General features: G+C 35.0%; 1 protein-coding gene across 1 annotated transcript in view; it reads right to left on the reverse strand.

Moving 5' to 3' along the window:
• Nucleotides 1-23,389, reverse strand: part of NRP1 (neuropilin 1) — a 172,506-nt gene that overhangs the window by 28,174 nt on the left and 120,943 nt on the right. The window contains 5 exon segments of the mRNA XM_058181143.1: nt 1,994-2,077; nt 3,546-3,690; nt 10,443-10,777; nt 15,088-15,232; nt 17,783-17,941. Of these exon segments, the coding sequence (XP_058037126.1) occupies nt 1,994-2,077; nt 3,546-3,690; nt 10,443-10,777; nt 15,088-15,232; nt 17,783-17,941 (868 nt within the window).

Genomic DNA, 23,389 nt, shown 5'->3' on the forward strand with positions numbered 1-23,389 from the left:
ACTTCTGTATTAAAAGGTTGTTGGGGGGGGGGAATATCTCTTTCTCTTTTCTTATTTACACATTGTGTTTTAAACAATAAATCCCAGGATTTTCATTAGGGCTAAAGTTGTACTGCAATTGGTTAAATTTTACAATTTAATACTAATCATTGTTCTTGTTTTAATCAACTTCAGCAAAATAAAATGGCACAAAATTACCCACATATGCATACATTTTTTTTCATGTTTGCCTTTTCATTTTCATTTTTCATCTTTACCTGCTACATAGTAGAATATTTCTGTAATTTCTTAAGCTATTTATGTAAAACTTGGAATTGTTCACTTGATTTCCCTGTCAAAAACATCAACCTTGTTCTTTGATACATTAATTTTCAGACAACATATTCCTCACTGCAATATACAATGAAGCTGCACTTTTCATACAGGCATTACATGTTAACATTTATTGAGTTATGGTGTCATCATCTGTTCTTTTTCTAGAGTCTTCAAAACATCTCTGAGTACAATGAATGGGTATAGCTTAAAAAACTCATCCTATTTTGCCTATGAATATCTTATTCTTGTTTTGTTGTTGGATGTTAACATTTTATCATTCATTTCATCTTTGACTAATTACTATTTATTATTCCATAATTAATTTTAAATCTGATCACTGTTAGGCCTACTTGGCTCAGACTCTTCGTTTACTTCCAGCATTATTTCCGTACTATCAATTTTCTCCACTTTCCCCCCACATCTTCAAAAGTCCTTGCTCTTTGTCAACATTTTTGCAACTATGTTTTCTTCTCTACATGCTTTATATAACTTATTTCTCTCATCATTTTTGCAGCAGTTATAAGCACTTCTCTTCTCATCCACAGTCTTTCACTACATTGTACTTTCAATATCTAAATCCATATTTCATCCATTCATTGTTTTTAGATCTATGTTTGTTCCTTTACTTCATTCATTCATAGAATAGAATAGAATAGAATAGAATAGAATAGAATAGAATTTTATTGGCCAAGTGTGATTGGACACACAAGGAATTTGTCTTGGTGCATATGCATTCATTCATTCATTCTAGCTGCCCACCTCAACCAAGTGACTCTGGGTAGCTCACAATTCTAAAATTGTATGATTCATTGACTTATGTTTAAACCATGCATTTGAAACAAAGATTTTTTCTAAAGAGATATTTGTCACATAGTCATCATTTTAATTTATTCTTGGTCTCCAAATAGCCTGATTGTTTATTTTTTATTTTCTTATCTTGTTCTTATTAATCTGTTCAAGTTGCCTAGCAGAATGGTTTTCCCCCGGCTCTTATTTTTAGATTATTGCATAATTTCTCCCCAAATCTATCATGATTCTTCCATTATCAATATTCATTGGTATCTACCACAACCCAAAATTACACCAAATAATATTTTCTAATATACATTTTATTCCTTTCATTCATAACTAAACATCACTTCCTTGCAATCTTTACTAACCTTCCTAGTTTCACAGATAGGTCAAATTAACTATGTATCATGATTTTAGTTATACCTGTTTCATATCTGTTTTCTGCTAAGTAATAGTACTGGTCAATTTGGGCATATTTGAGGCATACGTTTGCTCACACTATTCTAGGAAAGCTAAAATATCTCATCTGTAGGATACCTATAGGCAACATATACTTGTCCACATCCCTCAATTAGGAAGTATTTTCAGTTAATTAATCTACTCAGGTTGCATGTCTAATCAAGCAGATTTAAATCAAATTATTAATGAAAAGAACTAAAAGGCAGGCATATTAAAGTGCTCAAATTTACAGATATATCAGAGCAAGTATATTTAAGTATGAATATTAAGTTCAATACCTTGTTGTAGATTATGCATGAATATGTCATAATTTTTCTAGTAAGCAATAAAGATAAAACAAGTATGGCATTGTGAAAATGATTTGAATGAAAACTGAGTTGGAATGAAATGTGGATGGTTTCTGCACCTGTCAAATGGAAGTCATCACCTGTTCCACTGTAGCAGTTAGCTTGGTCATCATCACACTCATCCACAGGACTGGTATCAGCAGTGGTTGGGACTGAAGTAGGGACTGAAAAAAAATCCCAGCTTGATTCAGTTAAGATAGATCTAAACACAGAGCTTTTAAATGTATTAGAATGCATACACATTACCTGGGAACAGTGAGAATCAGTCTCAGTACTAGTATTGGATTGAGGAAGTCTTGAAGTGAAAATACTAAGAATTATTTAAAAGAATAATCCTTTTAAATAAAATAATAATTTAAAATTATTTAAACAGATTTAATAATTAAAATGATGCTTTTTACTGATTTTTCTTTTTTATCTCTCCAAATTTCCATTTGGACAATTGTTATACGAGAGCAAAGGATAGAAATAGGAAGAGCAAGGTGGATAATTTCTTTTGTGAAATTAAACTCTAATAAATGCTTTTATTCCTCACATACATGGAAGAAAAGATTTTATTTTATTTATTTATTTATTCCTAGTATATATGATTCTATCAACTATGTAATTTTATTTCAAAATCCATACTTGGTCAAAACTCCACCAGTAGCAGATGACGCAAATCAAATTCAAAGTCACAGTTCCTGATATATTGTCATTTTAAGACAAATTAATGCAAACTATCTGGACAGAGTTGAAGTTATACCAGAATCTACAGATTTAGACAATAAAAACAATAAGACAATCTCATGGTATGTCTGCAGAGCTTTCCACATTCTCCATTTTAGCAAGAATTTTAGTTGCTTGTGATTTTGTTGGTTTGGGTTTTTTGGTGTTCCTCATCAAAATGATGTACTGCCAATTAAATGAACGTGGAAACCATTACAGGAGCAGGATCTTCATGGGAGAAACTGATTTGTACGTGAAGCTTCTGAATCAAGTCAGTTATAGCTCACATGGACAAGCTGCCTCTAAATGAGTCTTTAGAAATTGAAAGCTTGATATGGTGAACAACAATGCTCATTTTTCTTAATCAAAGCGTGCAACCCTGATCTCAATGTTCTTCATATTGATTAAATATGTGAATCAGATTTACTCAGGTTTATGCAAGGAAAGGGGTTTTTTATGAAGGGAGTTGCCCCATCTTTGAACTTCACATATGCTTTAGAAAATTTTGTTCCTAGAATTTTCACTTCATTTTGTTTTGCAGGGAAAGTCTGCATATCTCTAATCCACAGATCTAATAAAATGTATTAATTGTGTGCCTGAAGAAAGGCTCTGATCTTAAGAAAACTTTAATTTAAATATATAGGAGATTGTAATTAAATTGATTAATCATATTGAAATGACCCCTTTATTTACTAATGTCTTCATTTTTCATTTTGAAGAAGGAGGAAGAGGAGGAGAAGAAGGACTTTACATATATTGCATAATTTGTTGAATTCTGCTAGCATCAAACAAAAGTCTAATATTCTAGTTGAAGAAAGGGAAAGCTTGATAAAGATCACACTAAATATTAAAAGTTAATGGAGGATCAATAGATCAGCACTATAGGAATCAATGACACAGATTTATCAGAGATTATGCAATTACCTTCTATTTCACAACCAAGCAGTTCCAACCTTAGTCCCAATCCAGCATGTGTGGCTCTTTCTGGATAAACACGGATAAATCTGGTTGTCAACGGGTCAAAAGTGCGAAGTTCAGGAGTATCATAGTTGGTGTTGCCTTCAAAAATCTATAGAGCATACATACAAAATTGTACTGCTTTAACAATCACAAATAGGTTTATTTTTAGCCAGCTGGCAGTTCCCCCCCCCACATTTGTTTAACAACTGAACAGTAATCACAGTTCTGACTGTTCAAAGAAAATAAAAGAAAGAAAAGATAGTTGAAGACTCTCTAAGAAGTTTCATGTCTTGTTTTCCAGAAATCTATTCATCAGGACTAGTAGGAAAGTAAAATGTTTTAATGAGATATCTTTTTAATGAAGCTCACATTTGGAATTTACATGATATATGATACATGATATATTCAGGGAAGGATTTCTTCTAAATGTCAGTCACTATTCACGTAGTTACAAGGGAAAATTTCAAGAGAGAAATTTTATCCTGATACTTACAGTTATATTGCAAGTATGCAAATTAAATTTTAGAAACAATAGTTGCTGTAAAATAACAGATGTCTTTAAAACTAAATCTAAGAAAGATAAACTACTTGCAATACAATCAGCTACAGTATTTGTGAGATTGCTTGGAAAACCAGTCAACTATAGAAATATTTGATTTGGACCTCATTAGTTTTCATTGTATTAATAACACAAATCTCAACCAGAATTTTTCTGAAGCCCAGACTTTTTAATTTTAAGTGTTAACCTGCCCTTGGAAACATAGCTATTTAAAGCCAATCATGTGGTAGATCCCTAACTTTTTCTACAATAGAAGATAATGATATGTAATAAAGAATTTTTGAACTAGCACAAAATATATTTTGTTCAAGCTGTCACTGAAAAGATGAGAATAAAACTACTAAATTATTCAAATGATTTTTGTGAAAATGCCATAATATGGAAATCAACCATATTCATCTTGATTCATACTTCTGACCTCTTACTAGCTTTGTTACTACTCAAGCTTGATTTAGTTTTCATGTCAGCTCTATGGAAACCACTGAGAAATGCTTCCAAGGGAAAACTGCTTTGTGTCAGGGATATTGGCAGGAACACTTCAACTAAATGTAAAATGTTTTTGACAGTAGCCAAAGTATAGAGAATCTTCACCCAATATATCTAATTTATATGCTAAATTAAGCATTTATTTTATAATTCTGTTTTCTTCCTTGACTAGCCATAGGTAGTCCTCAACTTATGAGCAGACATTTTACGACCATTCAAAGTAATGACAGGCACAGAATGGGTGCTTTACAGCTCATAAAGTGCTCCCTTGTTGGCATAAATGGGCATGCCCTGACTCTGTGTTGGGTGGATCAGTTGATCATGATTTCCAATGATTTTTGCAGTTTTTTGCATCAAAACACACTCATTCAAATGAGTGGCTTCGCTTAACAATTGTAGTGCTTGCTTAATATCTGCAGTGTTCACTTAATGACTTCTGCAAAAAAGACTGGGAAGTTAACTTCTGGCCACATAAGGGCTCCAATTTATAAAGACTTCTGATCATTAAGCCGAGAACTTCCTGTAGTAAGTTACGTAAGCACATGAATTTTTCTTTGGAAGAAAAAGCCTTCTTGCAAATCAGAATGATGCATAAATTGAATGGGCCAATTACTTGTGCTTCAAAAGAATGTCTCAGAAGTTGAAAGATTTCTTGCCCTTTTAAAATTTCATTTGCAAAAATATTTAGGTCAATCCTATTCATATATAGCAGTGATGGTGAACCTTTTAGGCACTGAGTGCCCAAACGGTGTCTGTGCACATGCCCAAACTGAAACGTGCAACACATATGCGAATGTGCATGTGTTCAAACAGGCACATGTGTGGACATGCGTGCATGCGCAGCAAAGACCCAAAGACCGGCAGGAGGCGGGGCATCCAAACTCCAGCAGCATGGCAAGAGGAAAGATCTTTTTCTTTTGTGAGCTTCTGTCTCGTCGTTTGCAGAGAAACAGAAGCTCATGAAAGAAATGCCACAGAGATCTGATCTCAGGCGATGGCACGTGTGCCAGCAGAGAGGGCTCCATTTGCCACCTCTGGCACACGTGCCATAGGTTCACCATCATGGATATAGAGCATTGTATTTTTGGCTCTTGATTTATGGCCTGTATTTAGATTATTTGTTATCTAGAAATTCCTCAGTATGATTTGGTCACCTGTCTATTCCTTGTCTATTTTCCTTTCATTCATTAAGCCTATTTCGAGTTCATGGGTGCCAAAATTGCCAAAATATGTTTGAAGGAATGATACATTCATATATCTTTTCAGCATTCTATGCCTGGTGTTTATTTAGAGGTATAAACCATATACTTTATAACAGCATATGAATAGGTATTCTATGTATAAACTCTATACATATTTATCCAAAAATAAATCCTTTTGTGCTCAAAGATATGGATTTCCTGCTCAAATCTAAAAATGGGAAGTGATTGGTATATTGAGAGCATTTAGAAAATACATCAGAGGGTACAACTACTTATATATAAAAAACTCATCATCGTTCATAGTAAAATTCAAATTTCAACTATCGTAAAAGTCCCATGAGAAAAGTGTGCTAAGTATGTGATGAAGACTTTCGACAAAGACAAGTTTATCTCAGTCTCAGAAATTCACTGGATGCAGGCTTTCAAAGTAGACCAGACTAGGAAGTCAAAGTCATGCAAGGTAATACTACTCTAAGATTACAACAACAAAATCTTGCAACTCTGAATGTGTTTTCCCGCACCTTTGCTTTCATGAGAATTAGGGAGGGTTTTGTCTGAGGTGCTTTTTCAGATTACAGTTTTGGCCCAGATTCAGATTTCTTTTATTTGGCCATTGTCTTGGTAGTGGCTCTTCCTCTTGCTCCACAAGGTTATTCTTTCTGCCCATTACACCGGATGACTTTGACCCAGTCAACCTAACCTACCCTAAAGTTGATACTGATGAAGAAAAATAATAATAGTGAGTTCTCTGTATGTTACCTTGAGATCCTAACAAAAGGAGTGATATGAATAAAAGTAAATACATAAATAAACACATTCTATAAATGGAAGAATATTTACAGTGTAGGAACCTATTCTTGTAACTATGGAATCCATCTTTAATTATTGTTTAGATAGTAAAATATAATAATGACCTGTTTTGAAACCTTTTCTATAAAAGATTTCAGAACAGCATACTGACAAATGGGCATAGAATTCAGTAGAAATTTAATGCTCCCTTAAGTAGCCTTCAGATATTAGATGTGTGGGACATGAAATTTTTATCATACTCATCCAGTTTATCCTAAATAAATATATTAAGTATCATAGGGACTGTGAAGACTAATCACTATTTTTATTATAGGAGTCGAACAAACTTCACTGGGGTCTCTGTTGATGAAATGTTTACTTAGGAATTAAAAAAGCAATTCTTTTCAATTCAGAGATCTCTTTCCATTCGTCTTTTGGCCACAGACATTAACATGCAGAAGGATGTCTCCAATGGTGGGATATATAATTAAGCAGGAGAAAGGACAGAAGCAGCAGATTAGGGTTTAGTATTCTTTGAAGCATTCTGGATAAGTCTGTCTCCTTTTGAAATTTAACAGTGCTTGCTATTTGGGTGGTAGCAGCTACTCTAGAGAAAGGAAGCTCTGGAATGCATCAAGGTCATAATTATACATAAATTATTGCTCTCATTTTGTGCTTCTGGCTGAAATGATAGAAAGCAACTGTGTGTGCTCTTACTGCTATGTGTCTTTGTACCAGAGCAAGGCTGGAAACAAAAGAATTTGTGCAGTTTGGAAGGAATGACTATCCTTTCTTAAATGAATATGTCCGATAATTGGGTCCCAGTGTTCACTATCAGTTTTTCAGAAGACCTTGGGAAACATCTCCAATACAGTCTATAAACCAGATAATAATTTAATAATGTAGTTACCAACCAATCTAGCTTTTAAATCATACCTATTTCTGCAATATCAAAAAGCTGAGAACAAGGAACAAAAATTAAGTTAAGAAACACTCTATCTACTTATCAATATCGTAGGAAACTAAAAAAAAAATCAATCACAAGCTATTTGCATACGTTCCCGCAACCCAACTCTTCAAAAAGGAAAACTTTGCTGGTGTTCCTGCTATTTTTTAAGGTTCTGTAATATGCAGAGAAGCTTTCTAGATACAAAGCTATCTTTCTTCCTACATTTAAAAGTTCCTGCAAGACATGACAGTGAAATTATATTATGTTGATTATTTTTCAGTTACTGTAGACACTTTCCCAATTTCTGTAGTTACGTTGTTGTAACTGAAATGGATGAGGTACCACAGTATCCTTCATTTCCTTCCAGATGGCAGTTAAAATCCATCCCAATTCTCAGAATATTGTTCTGGCTCCAATTTCATTTATTTGTCTTTTGTCTTGGTAGTGGTCTCCCCTTTGTCCTCAAGATTATTCCTTCTGGAAGGATGACTTTGAACCAGTCAGCCTAACCTAATCCACAGGTGAACAGTTGTGGAGAAAAATAAGGAGTGCTCTGTATGTTACCTTGAGTTCCTTACAAAATGAGTGATACGAATAAAAATAAATACATACGTTTTATAAAAGAAAAAGCTATCTATGATACGCATAGAGACCCATTCTTGTTACTATGGAATCCATCCTTAATTACTGTTTAGATAATAAAATATAATAATGAATAGTGTTTTGTTTGTTTTGAATACGTCGTACAAAAAAGGAGCAAAGTTATTAAGTAAATATAGCAGTTCAGCTGATTACTACAGCAATATGAAAAAGTAAAAATCTATCATATGGTGCTTTCCATCTAAGAATACATTCAGTAAATTATGTTTCTTTTCAAGAAAGATATTTGCTTTTAATTTATTCTTTTAATCAGTGTGGTCAGCATTACATATAGCAAGCTTAATTAATATTTTAAAAATGCCCAAGTCCTGTTTTAAATTCTCCTAGCTTTCTATTATCTCAGGATTTTATCCAATTTCCCTGCAGACAGAACAATTTTAAATATTCTGAATATTTACTAGGATTATGCATGTTATAAAACTTTTTTTTTAAATGTAGATTTTGAAAGCTCACTTTTCTAAGAAATTAAGACCCTGAATGGACATAATATGTCTGCCAGCATTCATTTTGCCAGGACTGCTAGTTTTGACAGTAAGAACAAATACTCTGTATTTAATATCAGAAGACTAAGTAGCCCAAGGTATGTCACAGCAAAAAGATATAATGCTATTTCGGCTTCATTTAGAAGGCTATGTCAGGACAATCTGCATTTCTAATAAAATACAGTGTGAGATCCCATTGCTGGAATTATTTATTTTTTACATTTTATGATGAGCCTGTTATTTTCAGATTCAAGGCCATCTGAAAATAGATCCATGGTTGACTTTCTTCCTATAGAAGTTAAGAAATGGATACAATTTCTGGACAGGCCGAAGTTCTAGCAAACTGCTTTATATTGTGCCTGATACTAGTCATATGGCCAAGCAATAGTTCATCATGGATTTTTTAAAAGCTCCATATGAGAACAAAGAGATGACATTTTGCATGTACAGTTAGAGCAGATAGTCCTGAATTTACAACAATTGGGAACAAAATTTCAGTTGCTAAGCAATTGAGTGGCTATTGAGTTATCACATGATCAATTTTACAAACATTTTTACCATGGTTGTTAAGTGAATTATTCAGTAATGACCTCCCTAATTGACTTGCTTATCAGAAGTCAACAAGGAAGGTAGCAAATTGCAATCAGATAACCACAAAATGCTACAACCATTGTAAATTAGAGCTGGTTGCTGGTACTACCTATAGCCCACCACTGAGTTATACATTTCACATTGACAAAGGGTATGATAGTTAACTAGGATGAGAGAGGGTTAACACTTGGACAGGAGCCACCAAATGGTCTTAGTGCTATAGAACAGGGGTCTCCAATCTTTGCAACTTTAAGCCTGGTGGACTTCAACTCTCAGAATTCCCCAGCCAAGGTTGGAGACCCCGGCTATAGACTATACCCCAAAGTATAAAAATAATAGCAAAACTCTTCAAGGTGGCAGTGGCTAACTATATCCACAATATGACTAAGAAAGTATTAAAACACATCCTTGTAGTTGTAAAAAATTAAGCTTGGTTCATAAAGCCTTTATCTTTATGTAAGTTAAGATAAAAGCATTTGAATTAATATTTTCCTAATAGCTTAAATGCAGGGCAACAGCTAGTTCACTGTTAGTTCATGGAAAGAAATTTTCTAGGTATAAACTACCATATTTTTTGGAGTATGTCACACTCCGCCCTGCCCCCCCCCCCGCCAAAGTGGGTGGAAAAGTCTGTGCATCTTATACGGTGAAAATTGCAGTGGGTAGGGGAAGGTGGTTTCTGTGGCGCTGATCAGCTGTTCTTGAATGGGCCGTGGTGATGGCGGTGAACAGGCTGTGGCAGCAAATGGGCTGCGCTGAATGGGCCATGCCAAATGGGGCTGCGCTGAATGGCCTGCGGCAAACAGGCCATGGCAGCAAAGGGTTGCAGCAGCAAATGGGTGGCGGCAAATGGGCCATGGCAAATAGACCAAATGAATACCCGATGGATGCTGGGAGGCAGAGGCAGATTTTTTTCCTTGTTTTCCTCCCCAAAAGCTAGGTGCGTCTTATAGTCCGAAAAATATAGTATCCCTATTTTCTACATTAGCTGCAGCAGCTCTGTAGCCTTTCAGACTGAGGCCTAGTGTGCCACCTGCTATTTTTATTTGGAGATACCAAAAATGAGCTTTTTGCATTCAGATCAAAATCCTGGAGATAAATAGCACCTACAGTGCTCTTCACCATGCATGATTACAAATTTACCTTGGCTTTCTTTTTGCTGGCATCCATAATCCATTTCCAGTCTGATCCATTGTAGCTATATTCAATTTTAAATTTTCTCATGAAGACCTTGTTTTCTCTGTGTTTACCTCCTTGGACAATTATGCCCTGGACTATCTTTTCTTCACCAAGGTCTATTTGAAGCCATTCTTTTGTATATGTATGACCAACCGGGGGTGGCAGTGCCCATCCTATACGGCTTGTTATAAGACGGACATTTTCTGGAAGCCAATTCCGATCCAGTTCATTTGATGCTGTAATCTGAGTGTCAGTGATGAGTCCGGACACCATACCCAGCATGCCAGAGCAAGGATAATCTAAACCAAAGCAAAAGAAAGTACATGGTTTGTATATACATCCCTACCATATCAATATGCATAGCACTTCTGAATAGTTTTATTGCTCAAGTATTAACCATTATTTATTTATTTATTTATTTTTATTTATTTTGTCACAACAGTATATATAAGTATATGCATGAAATAACTATACAATATATAAGCATATATATATAAGCATAAGTATGTAATAACTATATTAATTGGATATAACGAAAGGAAACAATAGGACAGAAATGGTAGGCACGCTTGTGCTCTTATGTACGCCCCTTACAGACCTCTTAGGAATGGAGTTGAGGTCAATAGTAGATAGTTTTTGGTTAAAGCTTTGGGGATTTTGAGAAGAGACCACAGAGTCAGGTAGTTTATTCCAAGAATTAACAACTCTGTTACTGAAGTCATATTTTCTGCAATCAAGATTGGAGCAGTTAACATTAAGCTTAAATCTATTGTTTGCTCTTGTATTGTTGTGATTGAAGCTGAATTAGTCTTCAACAGGAAAGACATTGTAATAGATGATTCTATGAGTTAAACTGAGGTTATGTCGAAGGCGGCGGAGTTCTAAGTTTCTAAACCCAGGATTTCAAGTCTAGTGGCATAAGGTATTTTGTTGTATTCAGAGGAGTGGAGAACTCTTCTTGTAAAATATTTCTGGACATGTTCAATTGTATTGATGTCTGAAATGTGGTATGGGTTCCAGACAGTCAAGCTGTATTTAAGAATTGGTCTAGCAAATGTTTTATATGCTCTAGTTAGTAGTGTAGTGTTTCTGGAGAAGAAGCTATGCAAGATTAGGTTTACAACTCTTAAAGCCTTTTTTGCGATGTAGTTGCAGTGGACTTTGGCACTTAGATCATTTGATATGAAAACTCCAAGGTCCTTAGCAGGGTGGGGGTCATCTGTAAGGTAATGTCCATCGAGCTTGTATTTAGTGTTTAGATTCTTTTTTCCAATGTGTAAGACAGAGCATTTGCTGGTTGAGATTTTTTTATCATTCTTTTTATCAGCTTTGCTACCATCATCTGCAGAGAAGTGTATTATTGAGTGAATTAAAATAGAATTGCCATTTCAAAAATCTTGTTACAGAGCCGTAGATTGACTCATTAGGCTTAGCCAAAACTCTTCTTGAGTGATGTCACACTGAGCCAAAACATTCTGCAAATTTTAATCACTCGCATTCAATTTGATTGAAAAAAAGAGAGGGGAATGAGGTCTTGAGACTCCAAATTCCAACCCTGAAAGTATTTGATTCAAAAAGGAATATATTCTTTAAGTTTACCGTATATACTCGAATATAAGCCGATCCGAGTATAAGCCGAGGTCCCCAATTTTACCCCAAAAACTGGGGTAAACTGGGGACTCGAGTATAAGCCGAGGGTGGGAAATGAGGCACCTACCGGTTGAAACCCTCCTCCCTCAGCTGAGAAGGCTGGCGGCTCCCCCGCCCCGCCCTCTCACTGCACCGGCAGGGCTTCCCCGCGCCGTCCGGTAAAATGTGAAAAAAAGAAAAAAAAAAAACTCGAGTATAAGCCGTATATACTCGAGTATAAGCCGAAGGGCTTAAAAAAAAACAAAAACTCGAGTATAAGCCGTATAGACCCGAGTATAAGCCGAGGGGACGTTTTTCAGCACAAAAAACGTGCTGAAAAACTCGGCTTATACTCGAGTATATACGGTATTTTCTTCTTTTTCTGCATAGAAACTCAGAACATGGAGATCAGAACAAGATCTACTCACTTGATAAGAAACCTAAAAGCAGACCCTACAGAGAAACTCTAGCGAGATGAATTGGATGCGGTTTGGAAAGCATATAGAAATCTGTTGCAATAAACCTGGAACAAAGGAAGGCAATGTGGGGGCACTTGGACTTGAAGGCTTGGATTGGGGGCGCACAGGGTGGGGTGTGTGTGTCCAAATGAACTCTGGAGATAATTATTTGCAAGCTAAAGACTAGCTCATGCTAAGAAAAACCTGGCAAACACATCTAGTTCCACATGCAATCTAGAAAATGAAATTTATAACCAAAGCAGATTGAACTTCTGCTTTGAATCTCTTTCAGCTGAGGGGATAAAAATAGAATGCAAGCCAGACTTAAAGTTCCTCTTACTCTTTTGTTTTTGCTGTTACTAAATTCAGCAGAGGAAGCCCCTTTGCTTCTGATCAGAAATAAAGTGACAAATTTCTACTTTCTTTGACTCTGAATGATTGATTGGCCTTCACTCTGGATAAGTGAACCAGAGATTAGTATTTGGCCATCAGTAAAGTACAAATCATAAGCCAAGAGGGCTACATAGTAATGGAATAGAGTGTTGAAGGAATAATAATACCAATAAAGCCAACAGCAATAAAATCTTTGGCCAGTTTATAATGGTGATGTTGATTCAAAACATCACCAGGACAAATTCAAAAGTAATTCCAAAGTATTCTGAAAACACCAAAATAGGTCGAGGGGGAGGAAACCCTTCCACATCAGACGTTTCTTTAATTGATAGAATATTTTCAGAAAATTGGAAGGCAGAACTTCTCAGTATTAATGAAGATTTTTGAGATGGATTTTTTTCCATTCTTGAGTATTTTTGCAGCTAACTGCATTGTGTTAAATTTTTGATTATATTGTTTGATAAAAATAGATTATATCATCTGTACCATATTCCTCCATCCATCCATCTCTTTCTGTTATTTTCCTTCCTAATCAAAGCTGTTTCTTTTTGGAAAGACAGAAACACTGGAAAATATGCTTGCAACAGTTTTGAAATATGCAATTAATCTGATTAATGAAATAGCTTAGATTAATGGATTTTATTTTAGTTAGAAAGATAGAATTAACCTCCTTGTAAATTTTTCTTTTAATTAATCTATGTTCTTGTTCCTCGCTTCTAAAACACCCTCTTTATCTGAATAATGCAATGGGAATGCACATATCATTATAATAGATATGACAAGTAAAAAGCTTACATTTCTGCATTCACTTAGACATAAGGAAGTGCATACCGTCCATATGCAACAAGATCTTTATTTCTTGTTGTCCAGATAACTGAACGGGAAAATCTTACAAGAAGAAAGACTCCAGATGATTGGTAGACTAGCACAAAACATTTTAATTATTTTTATTAATCTTCTGTATACATTATCTCCAAAGCCTTGGACCGGTTTGATTTGAAAAGAAATTAGTAACTAAATTATTTATTCTATTCTTATGTAAAATAGGATAAATGATGGATTCTGTCTAATGTTAACTTTCTCCTTATACTAATGGATAAACATTGAGAGGTTGACGTGGCTTCTGCATTGTTCGTGTCTACGGATGTGGCTATTATTTACATGGTTTCATTTCCTAATTCACAAAGTTAGTATTTGGTTTCATGGACTTTCATGTATTGCAAGTACTCTACGAGTTTAATCTGCACAAATTCAGAAAAACCCTAGATGGCAACAGAGTCTACTTTTTTGAGTAGCTATTTACTCCATCTAGTGCCTGTTCAGTTTTTGCTTGTATCTGCTCATATATGCTAGTCCCATCCCCCAGCTCTTGCTGTCTCTCATTCCCTCCCTCCATGTGTGCATGTTTGTGTGTGCATGTACTTGTATGCAGGCCGATTATACGATCTATTTATAAAACATCTTATGAATTATACATATTATACATATACAGTTATTTTTTAAATATTTTCCCAGTGCTAACTAACAAACACATTAACATTTTAAGGTGGTTGTAAATCAAAAGACAAGTACTGATTTGCACATTTGAAACAATAGAAAATCACAATAACAATCTGCTGTCTTTTTAGGGTAACCAGGAACTATTTACCTGGAAACATGTAATGATATCACTGTCAATTGTCCAATTGGCAAATCCAGAAAAAGAAACTCCTGGGACATTATTTTACCAAAAGTATACACTTTACTGAATAAACCACATTGGCACAGAAGAAACGAAACCAAACTCTGAACTTACTGCACAAAAACAAGCATGGTTAATCCCCTCCCGCCTTTCCCCATGGGCTACCCATAGTCCATTACATTCACCTATAATTTCTATTCATTTTGTTATGGGAACTAGTAGGCCATGCTGGGACATCTGCTCGGGGTGTCCTTGAGGGGGGGGAGCAATGTCTCACGGGAACCAATGAAGATGAATGTCATCTCCCCCCCCCTTGCATTTTATTTCACCACCATCATCCTTTTCTTTGTCAAGCTGGAGTGAAGCGGAATATAGTAAAAGTGCAGATCAGTCCTGACAATCACTCCTTTAAAAACAAAAAATAAGATAAATTCTTCATAGTCCTTACCAGTAATTTTACAGCCATAGATTTCAAATCTCAGTGATATTCCAGTTTCCCAGTTTACAGGCTTGATTCGAATAAAACGTGTCAGAACTGGCTTGGGAAAAGATCTATAAGCAACCTCGGTTGGGTTGGTGTTCCCCATAAATAACTATAGAATGAGAAAACATTTAAAAGATTCCTTAAAAATATTTCAGCTGTGTTTTTTTACTCACATAAACATAAGAGTTATATTGCAAAAATCACTGATGATAACAATGATAGTAATAATTATAAATCCAAAAATGATCACATTCCTATAGAAGAAAAGGATCACCCAGAGTAAATATAGGATACTGAATTCCTGCGGTTCCATATGGTAACTTATAACTGACAATTTTTACTTAGATAAAATTTAACAATATTGAATTATAGATAAGAACACAAATTTTGACTCATTGAAAGTTAGGATATATTGTTTTGATTCATTGAAGGTGAGGCTACCTTCCTTTCTTATGAATAATTCCAATACATAGTTTTCTTATTATACTTCCAATATTTAGTACAATCTGAGTATTCTATTTTTCTATGTTTCACTAATTATTTTTCTAAACATCAAGAAAGGCATTCAAAGACTGATAACATCTATTCTGCTCTGTTAAGAAAGATTATTATAATAGGGTGTGTATTTAGGATGCAAAAATCCAGAAGATTATCAGTTGGAAGCAAATATATATATTTTAATGTTTAGTTTTATAACTTTAGTATGATTTTATTTTTGGTTTAGCTTTTGATTGGGAGTTACCTAGAGTTGGTTAGAAGATGGATCACTATATAAATGTTTTAAACAAACAAACAAACAAATTTAGAAATTTTTTTGCTATTGTCTGGCTTTTTACAACCCAGACATAAATACGCCTATAAGAAAGTCAAATTCTCCATTGACTAAGTTCAAGGAAGGTGACTAATTTCCTTTTTCATTAGACAATGCAAAGTCTCCATTTCCTGATGTTAGACATTTTTCCGTTGTTGGGTAGTAATTTCTTAAATCTTTCCCCAACTTTCCTGCTTTGTATTTTCTTAGAGCAGAATATAGTAAAGGAAGTTGACCATGTCATTTAAACCTGTGCTAAGTAGCTAAAATGCAATCAACTGTAATATTGATTCTAGCTGCTATTTATCCATTATAAATGGGTTTTAATTGTTCAATTGTTTCTACTTTCTTGGGACTGGACAGCTAGAAATATCTATGTCTCCATTTTAGGACAATTAAAACATTATTGTCTCTCTTTCTCTCATAATAGTCTTGCTAAAAATTGTTCTTTCTGTTTTTTTTTAATGGGAAGGAAGTAGTAATGGAAGATCAGCAGGAATCTCTTGCAAACATTAACTCTATTTAGTATCAACCATCTGTTTAACTTATTAATATTAATTGCACAGGAAAGTTAGGCCAAGGCCTGTGGTAAAGTTTGGCTGTCTTTCAGACAAACAGGATGAAACAGCCAAGTGGTTATCTGTTATCCATGATAAAGGAAGTGCAGCAAAAGTACAAAGATTGGTTTGTGTAAGACTTTTAAGGTATTTCCAAAATAAATAAGGCATATCTGGAAAAATGTACAAAGCTTTGACTGACCAATTATGCTAAATATCATGGAACCTATATCAAATGGAGGACAATATATCCATCTGATGTAACATTTCAATGCGGCATTTCCTTTTCTCCAATTTTTAAAAGATTGCTACTTGTTGGTAAAATAGAAGACAAGCAAGCAGCAGCACACAACTTCAAATATAATTACATGATGCTAATTTGGTGAAAATGAGAACTTTCAGTTGGTTCCATTCTGAAAACTTCTTTAATATTTTCATATTAAGGAGTCGTAATTAACTGGGAAACACATGACTCTTCTATTCATGCTTCAAAAATTTACTGGGTATGATATATAAACCCTTAAAATTTAATAAAATTAGACATAATCCAGACAAGAAACAAGGATGTTTAGCTTGGGAAAGCATTTAAATATCAACAATTACCATTAATGGGTTTAAAAGTGTTTCATTTTGGTGATTTAATCTTCTTGTTTTCCATGCTGCAGCAATGAAGCATTTTATTATAGAACTACTCTGTCATTCTTGCGTCTATAAGTTAGTAATGAGTGATAGAGCAATAGCAAGAAAAAAGCATAAATGATTGGGGGGAAAAACTATAAGACTTATTTTAGTGCGTTAGAATTTGTCTTTTGAGGCTATTTTATTGTCACATTGCTTCTGACTGATTAGTAAAATGACCAATAGGGATAAGTATAATTGATCCTCAAGTACCTAGTATTTTGTTTAAAACACTAGTATCTGTGGGCAGCTTGGTGGCTCAGGGGCAGTGTGGTTGCTCCAGACCTGAATGCCTCATGATGAGATGACCTTCTGTTCTCACCTCAGCTCCTGACCACTTAGCAGTTTAAAAGCATATAAATGCAAGTAAATACATAGATAACACTGTGGTGGGAATGTAATAGGAGTCCGTGATGTCATGCTGGCCACTGACCATGGAAATGTTTTTGGACAGCGCTAGCTTAATGGCCTTGAAACGATGATGAGCACCACCCCAAGCAGTCGGCTGCAACCAGCGGAATAAAATCTGCAGGGATGCCTTTTACAAAAAACTGTAACTAAATGCAGAATTTATACAAATAGTCAAGAACATCATACAGATGAAAAATATTACCAAAGGTTTATTGTTTCCATCTTTAATAGATATCCAATCTTCTCCATTGGAACTGATATCCACTCGGTATGTTTTCAGAAAATACATTTTTTTAGTTTCTTTGGAGATGGCGCCTTGAGTCCCAATGGCAGATACAAAGCGGAGAACGCCTATGTCTACCTGTGGGAAGGAAAGAGGAGAGGTAGGAGAAGAAGGGAACAGATTACATGTAATCTATATTTTATTGTCTCATATGCTGAACAAGTAACACTTTGCTTCTTTAGGATGTGATAAGATAATCCTGTTATTGCTAGTGGTCCTCCTGTTGATTCAGCTATGCCATCTGCTTCAGGATCTTGTTCTAGTAATACTTTTGTGGCATAATGTAGTCTATCTACATCTTCCAACAATAAAAATATATCTCTTCAATATATAAATGCAAGCAATTGTTAACTCTGAATGGGAAGAATGGTAGACAATGTGTATATGGTCTGAAGAGCCAGAAATGTCCTTTGTCCATTTGAGCAACACTTCAGCAGGCTGATAAGATACTTTGCTAAGATGAAATCCGGAATTTCCAATTTTGTATTCATGAGAATTTAATTTGCTTAGATGCATACAATTTTTATTCACCTATACCGGTTTATCTATTTCTATCTATATCTACCAGTATCTATACCTATACCTATATCTTTATATATCTGTCTATATTTATATCTATATATATATCTGTATATCTACCAGATATCATTCTATATATCATTTATCTATATATCATCTATCTATATCTATATATCATTTATGTAACTATTTCTCTATCTATTTTTATCTATTGCATATTTCAGTATGCTGTTATTGCAACTGGAAGATTTCAAAACATATATATTTCGCTAATTTACAATCTGCATGGATTCCATATTAAATAATCACTTTGGAAGAAAAAACCAAAATCAAAATAAAACACCCCTTTCCAAAAAAATCCAATCCTTTCCATTACTGTAAATTCAAATCCTTTTATCAAACTGGTTAAAATGGCATAAGACTGTGCTGGGAATACATACCTACCAATAACTGAATGTTCAAAGTAGAATGACAATGTAAAATAAAATATTTTCTTATCTTACAAATATGGCATCTACGGGCTTATATTTTGTTCATGGTGAAATTCTCTAGGAGATTATTCTCCAAACAGTACCCAGACATTAGAAGGATACTTTGAAATTGCTTGTCTTAAATATCCACCACACGTCAAGCTTTTTAATTATTTTGAGGCATGCCGGATGCAGATTGCATGTCTCTAGTGTCCATCAAGCATCCTTTTTCCTGGAAGCATGTCATATATCCAAAAGCAAAGAGAGTGGGTGGATGGATGGGTTAAATCAACATAATCTCTTAGGGAAAATATGAAGGAAGTCCTGTTGAAGATAGACAGGCTGCTATTTAGATTTACCTAGATAATATACAATCACTAGGAAACTACGAATCTTGGGGCACAAAAGTTACAGAGCAAAGCTTTTGAGATCAGAGAGAGAAGCATTGTTCCCAATTCTGATTTTAGAGAAGTTTGCTTGTCTAAAGTTTTGGAAATGTTTAAATGTTTGTAAATGTTTAAATATATGTCTGAAGTTAGGATGGTGGTGTAAAAATAACATTACGATCAATCCTTGCATTTATGACCTTCACGGGTCTGTAAAACAAAGAATAATATGATAACAAGCAAGTTGTGGTTTCACTTAGTGACTGCGTCACTTAATGACCAAGTTGTTTGTCCCAGCAGGGGTTACCTGTAATCAAAATCACATCTTTCTCTTGTCCCCAAGGCATAAGGGTGGCAAGTTATTTTGAGCACTCTACTAATAGAAAAGGGGTTCTCACCTCTGTTTTTACAGGTATGTGATCAAAATCAGGATGCTTTTTATTCAAAATATTTTGAGCATTGGGGGAAAAGAAAACTGCTACTGTGAAAGAAAAATGGTCTACGGTATAAAGTTAGAGATATTGTCCAGATTAACTTGAACTGATGTGTCTCCCAGATACTGTAGTGTTGATTCAGGATTTCCATCATATCTAGTTAAATATGAAATTTCAACCTGAAGAGCTGTTATAAACCAGCCTTAAAAGAATAGAGACATGTCAAACAAACAATAAAAACCCCCAACTCCTTCAAGTTTGAAATAGTGAGTTTCTTTGAAGTGAGTTAAAATGTCTGTAAGTGGAATTTTCATGTGGGTGATTTTTTTTAAACAATTCCTATTTTCTTTTTCTCCTTTCTCATAAATAACCAGTAAGTACTTTATTGTGAATGAAGTGAGGCAAATAGCCCATAATATGAGTTCTACAAATTAAAACCCAGTTTCTGTGAAAGGAAGAGGAAAACAGCTCTTGAAACGGAATCCAATTGTTCAATGATTTAATTGCATTGATACTCAGTAATTAAATTATACATTTGCTTAACTGGAGCAGCTGATTCTCAATGCCACAATAACAAAAACACAACAAAATGCCACCTTGGATAGTCCATGCTGAATCCATCTGTATTCCTGAACTGATGAGATAGAAAATAAAATATCAAAATAAAAAGAAGAAAGCAACATCTATGTCAACAAGATTGAAGAACATCTTGGGTAATGTAAAAGCTCTTAACGCTTAAAAAGCCAAAAAAGCAAAACAAATTTCACTCGGGATGGTGACTAGAACTGGGGTACAGCATTTTTTTTAAAAATCCTCTTTAATCTATTTAGTCTGTCATTACAAATATTTACTACAGATAGTCCATGACTTACAATCACAACTGAGTCCAAAATTTCTGTTGCTAAGAGGATCAGTTGTTATGTGAATTTTGTTCCATTTTGTGACCTTTCTTCCCACATCTGTTAAGTGAATTACTGCACCCATCATAAATAAGAGTTAGATGCCAAGCATCTGTATTTTGATCACATGACTAGTTCAGGGGTCTGCAAACTTGGCTCTTTAAAGACTTGTGGACTTCAACTCCCAGAGTTCCTCAGTCAGCTTTGCTGTGGACTTTGCTGACTGAGGAACTCTGGGAGTTGAAGTCCACAAGTCTTAAAAGAGCCAAGTTTGCAGACCACTGGACTAGGGAATAGCAACAGCACTTAGATTAATATATCACTTCACAGAGCTTTACACCACCCTCTCTAAGAAGTTTAAAGAGGCAACATATTGTCCCCAACTATCTGGGTCCTCATTTTACCAACCTTGGAAGGATGGAAAGCTGAGTCAACCTTGAGCAGGTGAGATTTGAACTGCTGAGCTGCTGGCAGTCAGCAGAAGTAGCCTGCAGTACTGCATTCTAACAGCTATACCACCACAGCTCTTATGTTGCAGAGGTCATATTTATGAAAAACAATCCTAAGTAGTTTTTTTTCAATGCTGTTGAAAATTCGAACAGTCACTAAATGATTGTAAGTCAAGGACTATCTATATATGGAATCAGCATGTTATAGCTATCTACATAAGATTTAACTGTGGACTGCAGTGAACACTCTGGTTCTCTATTATCTATAGACCAGAGATGGTATTTATCCAGTTTGTACTGGTTTGGTAAACTGGTAGCAGAAATCATGGATGGGCCCGCCCACCCAGCCTGGCTCCATGTCATCCTACTTAGGCAAGGTGTTGAGGCTGTGAGCATGTGCAGAAGCAAAGTGCATGCACAGAAGGCTGGGCGCACGTGAGGAAGGTGCGCGTGATGAACCGGTGGTAACAAAATGTGAAACCCACTGCTGCTATAGACTATTAGATCAGAAGCAAGCTTTTCTATCTCTTTCATGGGGGCATTTAAAAATCTGATACCGTTTTTCAGGTTTTGGGAAATCTCCTCTATGTTAGCAAAATAATTGCTTGGCAGCTATTTTCTCCTCTTTCCCACCTACTTTTCTTTTGACTTTTCCTACCTTCTTTTCTAGGCCTTTTTATCGGGAAAAACATCTGTTTCACATTAAGATGAATAATATAGGAATGCAGTGATGAAAAACTGTATATCTGATTCTGAACATCAAATAACCTGGCAGAAAAGCATGATTTAAACATGTGCGCAAGAGAAGTCTGAGAGATTGATATTTGAAAGTTCTATAGTATCAGCCCAATTTAAAAACACCTTTATTCTTCATCCTCAAGATTAAGAGCTTTCTTTGTTCAATATTTTCTTCTTTTTACTATGTTGAATTCTACATCAAGCAAAAAGACTGTGATGACATTTTCTTTTCTATTATGGCCTGATTGTATACATAGAATTAAGATGGCCTGATGGTTTTGTTAGCAAGAGGAAATTGCATGTTTACTTCTATTAAAAACCATTAACCCAATGGGTTGTAGTGGGCCAGTGTGCTTGTGAGGTAAGGATTTCATACCATTTTTAAAGACCAAAATATCTGGGGTATTAAAATGTAGTTAGCCACAGTATTGGTGTAAAATACTTCTTGCAAAATGCTTACTGAACTAATCATGCTTTGTGGCTTGATTCAGTTATGAGAAATTTTGCCTAATAGCATATACAGTATATTTTGACAGCTCAAGTTTTAATCTGTGCTATAGACAGAACTACATTGAAAGGTCTGCTTATATTGTGATGAAGAAGGCAAATGAAGCCCACCACCATTAGAAGACTGTCTTATAAATACTAAATAAACTTCAGGGATTTTTTTTTCTGTGAAAGGATTTTTTTTTTAAAATCAAGGTAATGAATAATGAACCATATAGGTAGTTAGTGGGTTGCATTGATTTTGGTGGACAACCAAATTGTTCAAGTCTGAAGTTCCTGCTTCATTCAGAGTCCATTTAGCAAGAGTAAAGTAGTGTATTTAGCTACTGTGCAGTAAATCATGCAGCCAAATGGGTGGTTAAACAGTCTGTGAGCACAACACAGTGTGAAATGAATCTTCCTGCTTCCTACAATCATGCAAGCACAACTGCACCATAAATGCAAAGGACTCATTTTGAAAATGAAAATCTGTCATGCATAATAAAACATAGCTGAGACTGCTGTGGCAAGGGAGCAACTGTTGATGCCCGGCTTTTAACACTTTTGCTGTAGCTTTATTTGTACTGCTGCCTGAAAAAAATGAAAGATGAAGAGCTGGAGTTTGATTAACAGGAAGCGTTTTATTTGTGAGCATGTCTTGCAGCTTGGAAAACTGCATAATCTGTCACTTGACCCCAGATGCTGAAAAGTCAATATTTTAAGAGAATTGTGTCATTTCCTTATGCAGCAAGACCTGTTCTGTATTAAAACATCCCTGACTGTTTCAATCCTCATAGAATATTTATTTTCACAATATTCTACAATAAACTGACATATTATCCTTCTGATTTAGCAGTTGGATGCAGTAGTCACATGATGTTAATATGTTCTGGTCTCCTGCAGGGCCACTGTCAGAATCATGTACATACCTCTGGCTGGTTTCATGCATTGTGCTAAGCCATAATTTGTATACATTGTAATTTGCTAAACAACAATGGCCTAATTTGGAAATAAAACAAAACCATAAAGCACGGTTTGTAAACCACAATGGCTAAATTCACACATGATGCCAAGACACAACTAAACAGATCACATCACAAACTACTATAATATGTAACTGCAGTCTATTTCTAGCTGAGCCAATG

Source organism: Ahaetulla prasina, chromosome 4, assembly GCF_028640845.1.
Source record: "Ahaetulla prasina isolate Xishuangbanna chromosome 4, ASM2864084v1, whole genome shotgun sequence".
Lineage (NCBI taxonomy): Eukaryota > Metazoa > Chordata > Lepidosauria > Squamata > Colubridae > Ahaetulla > Ahaetulla prasina.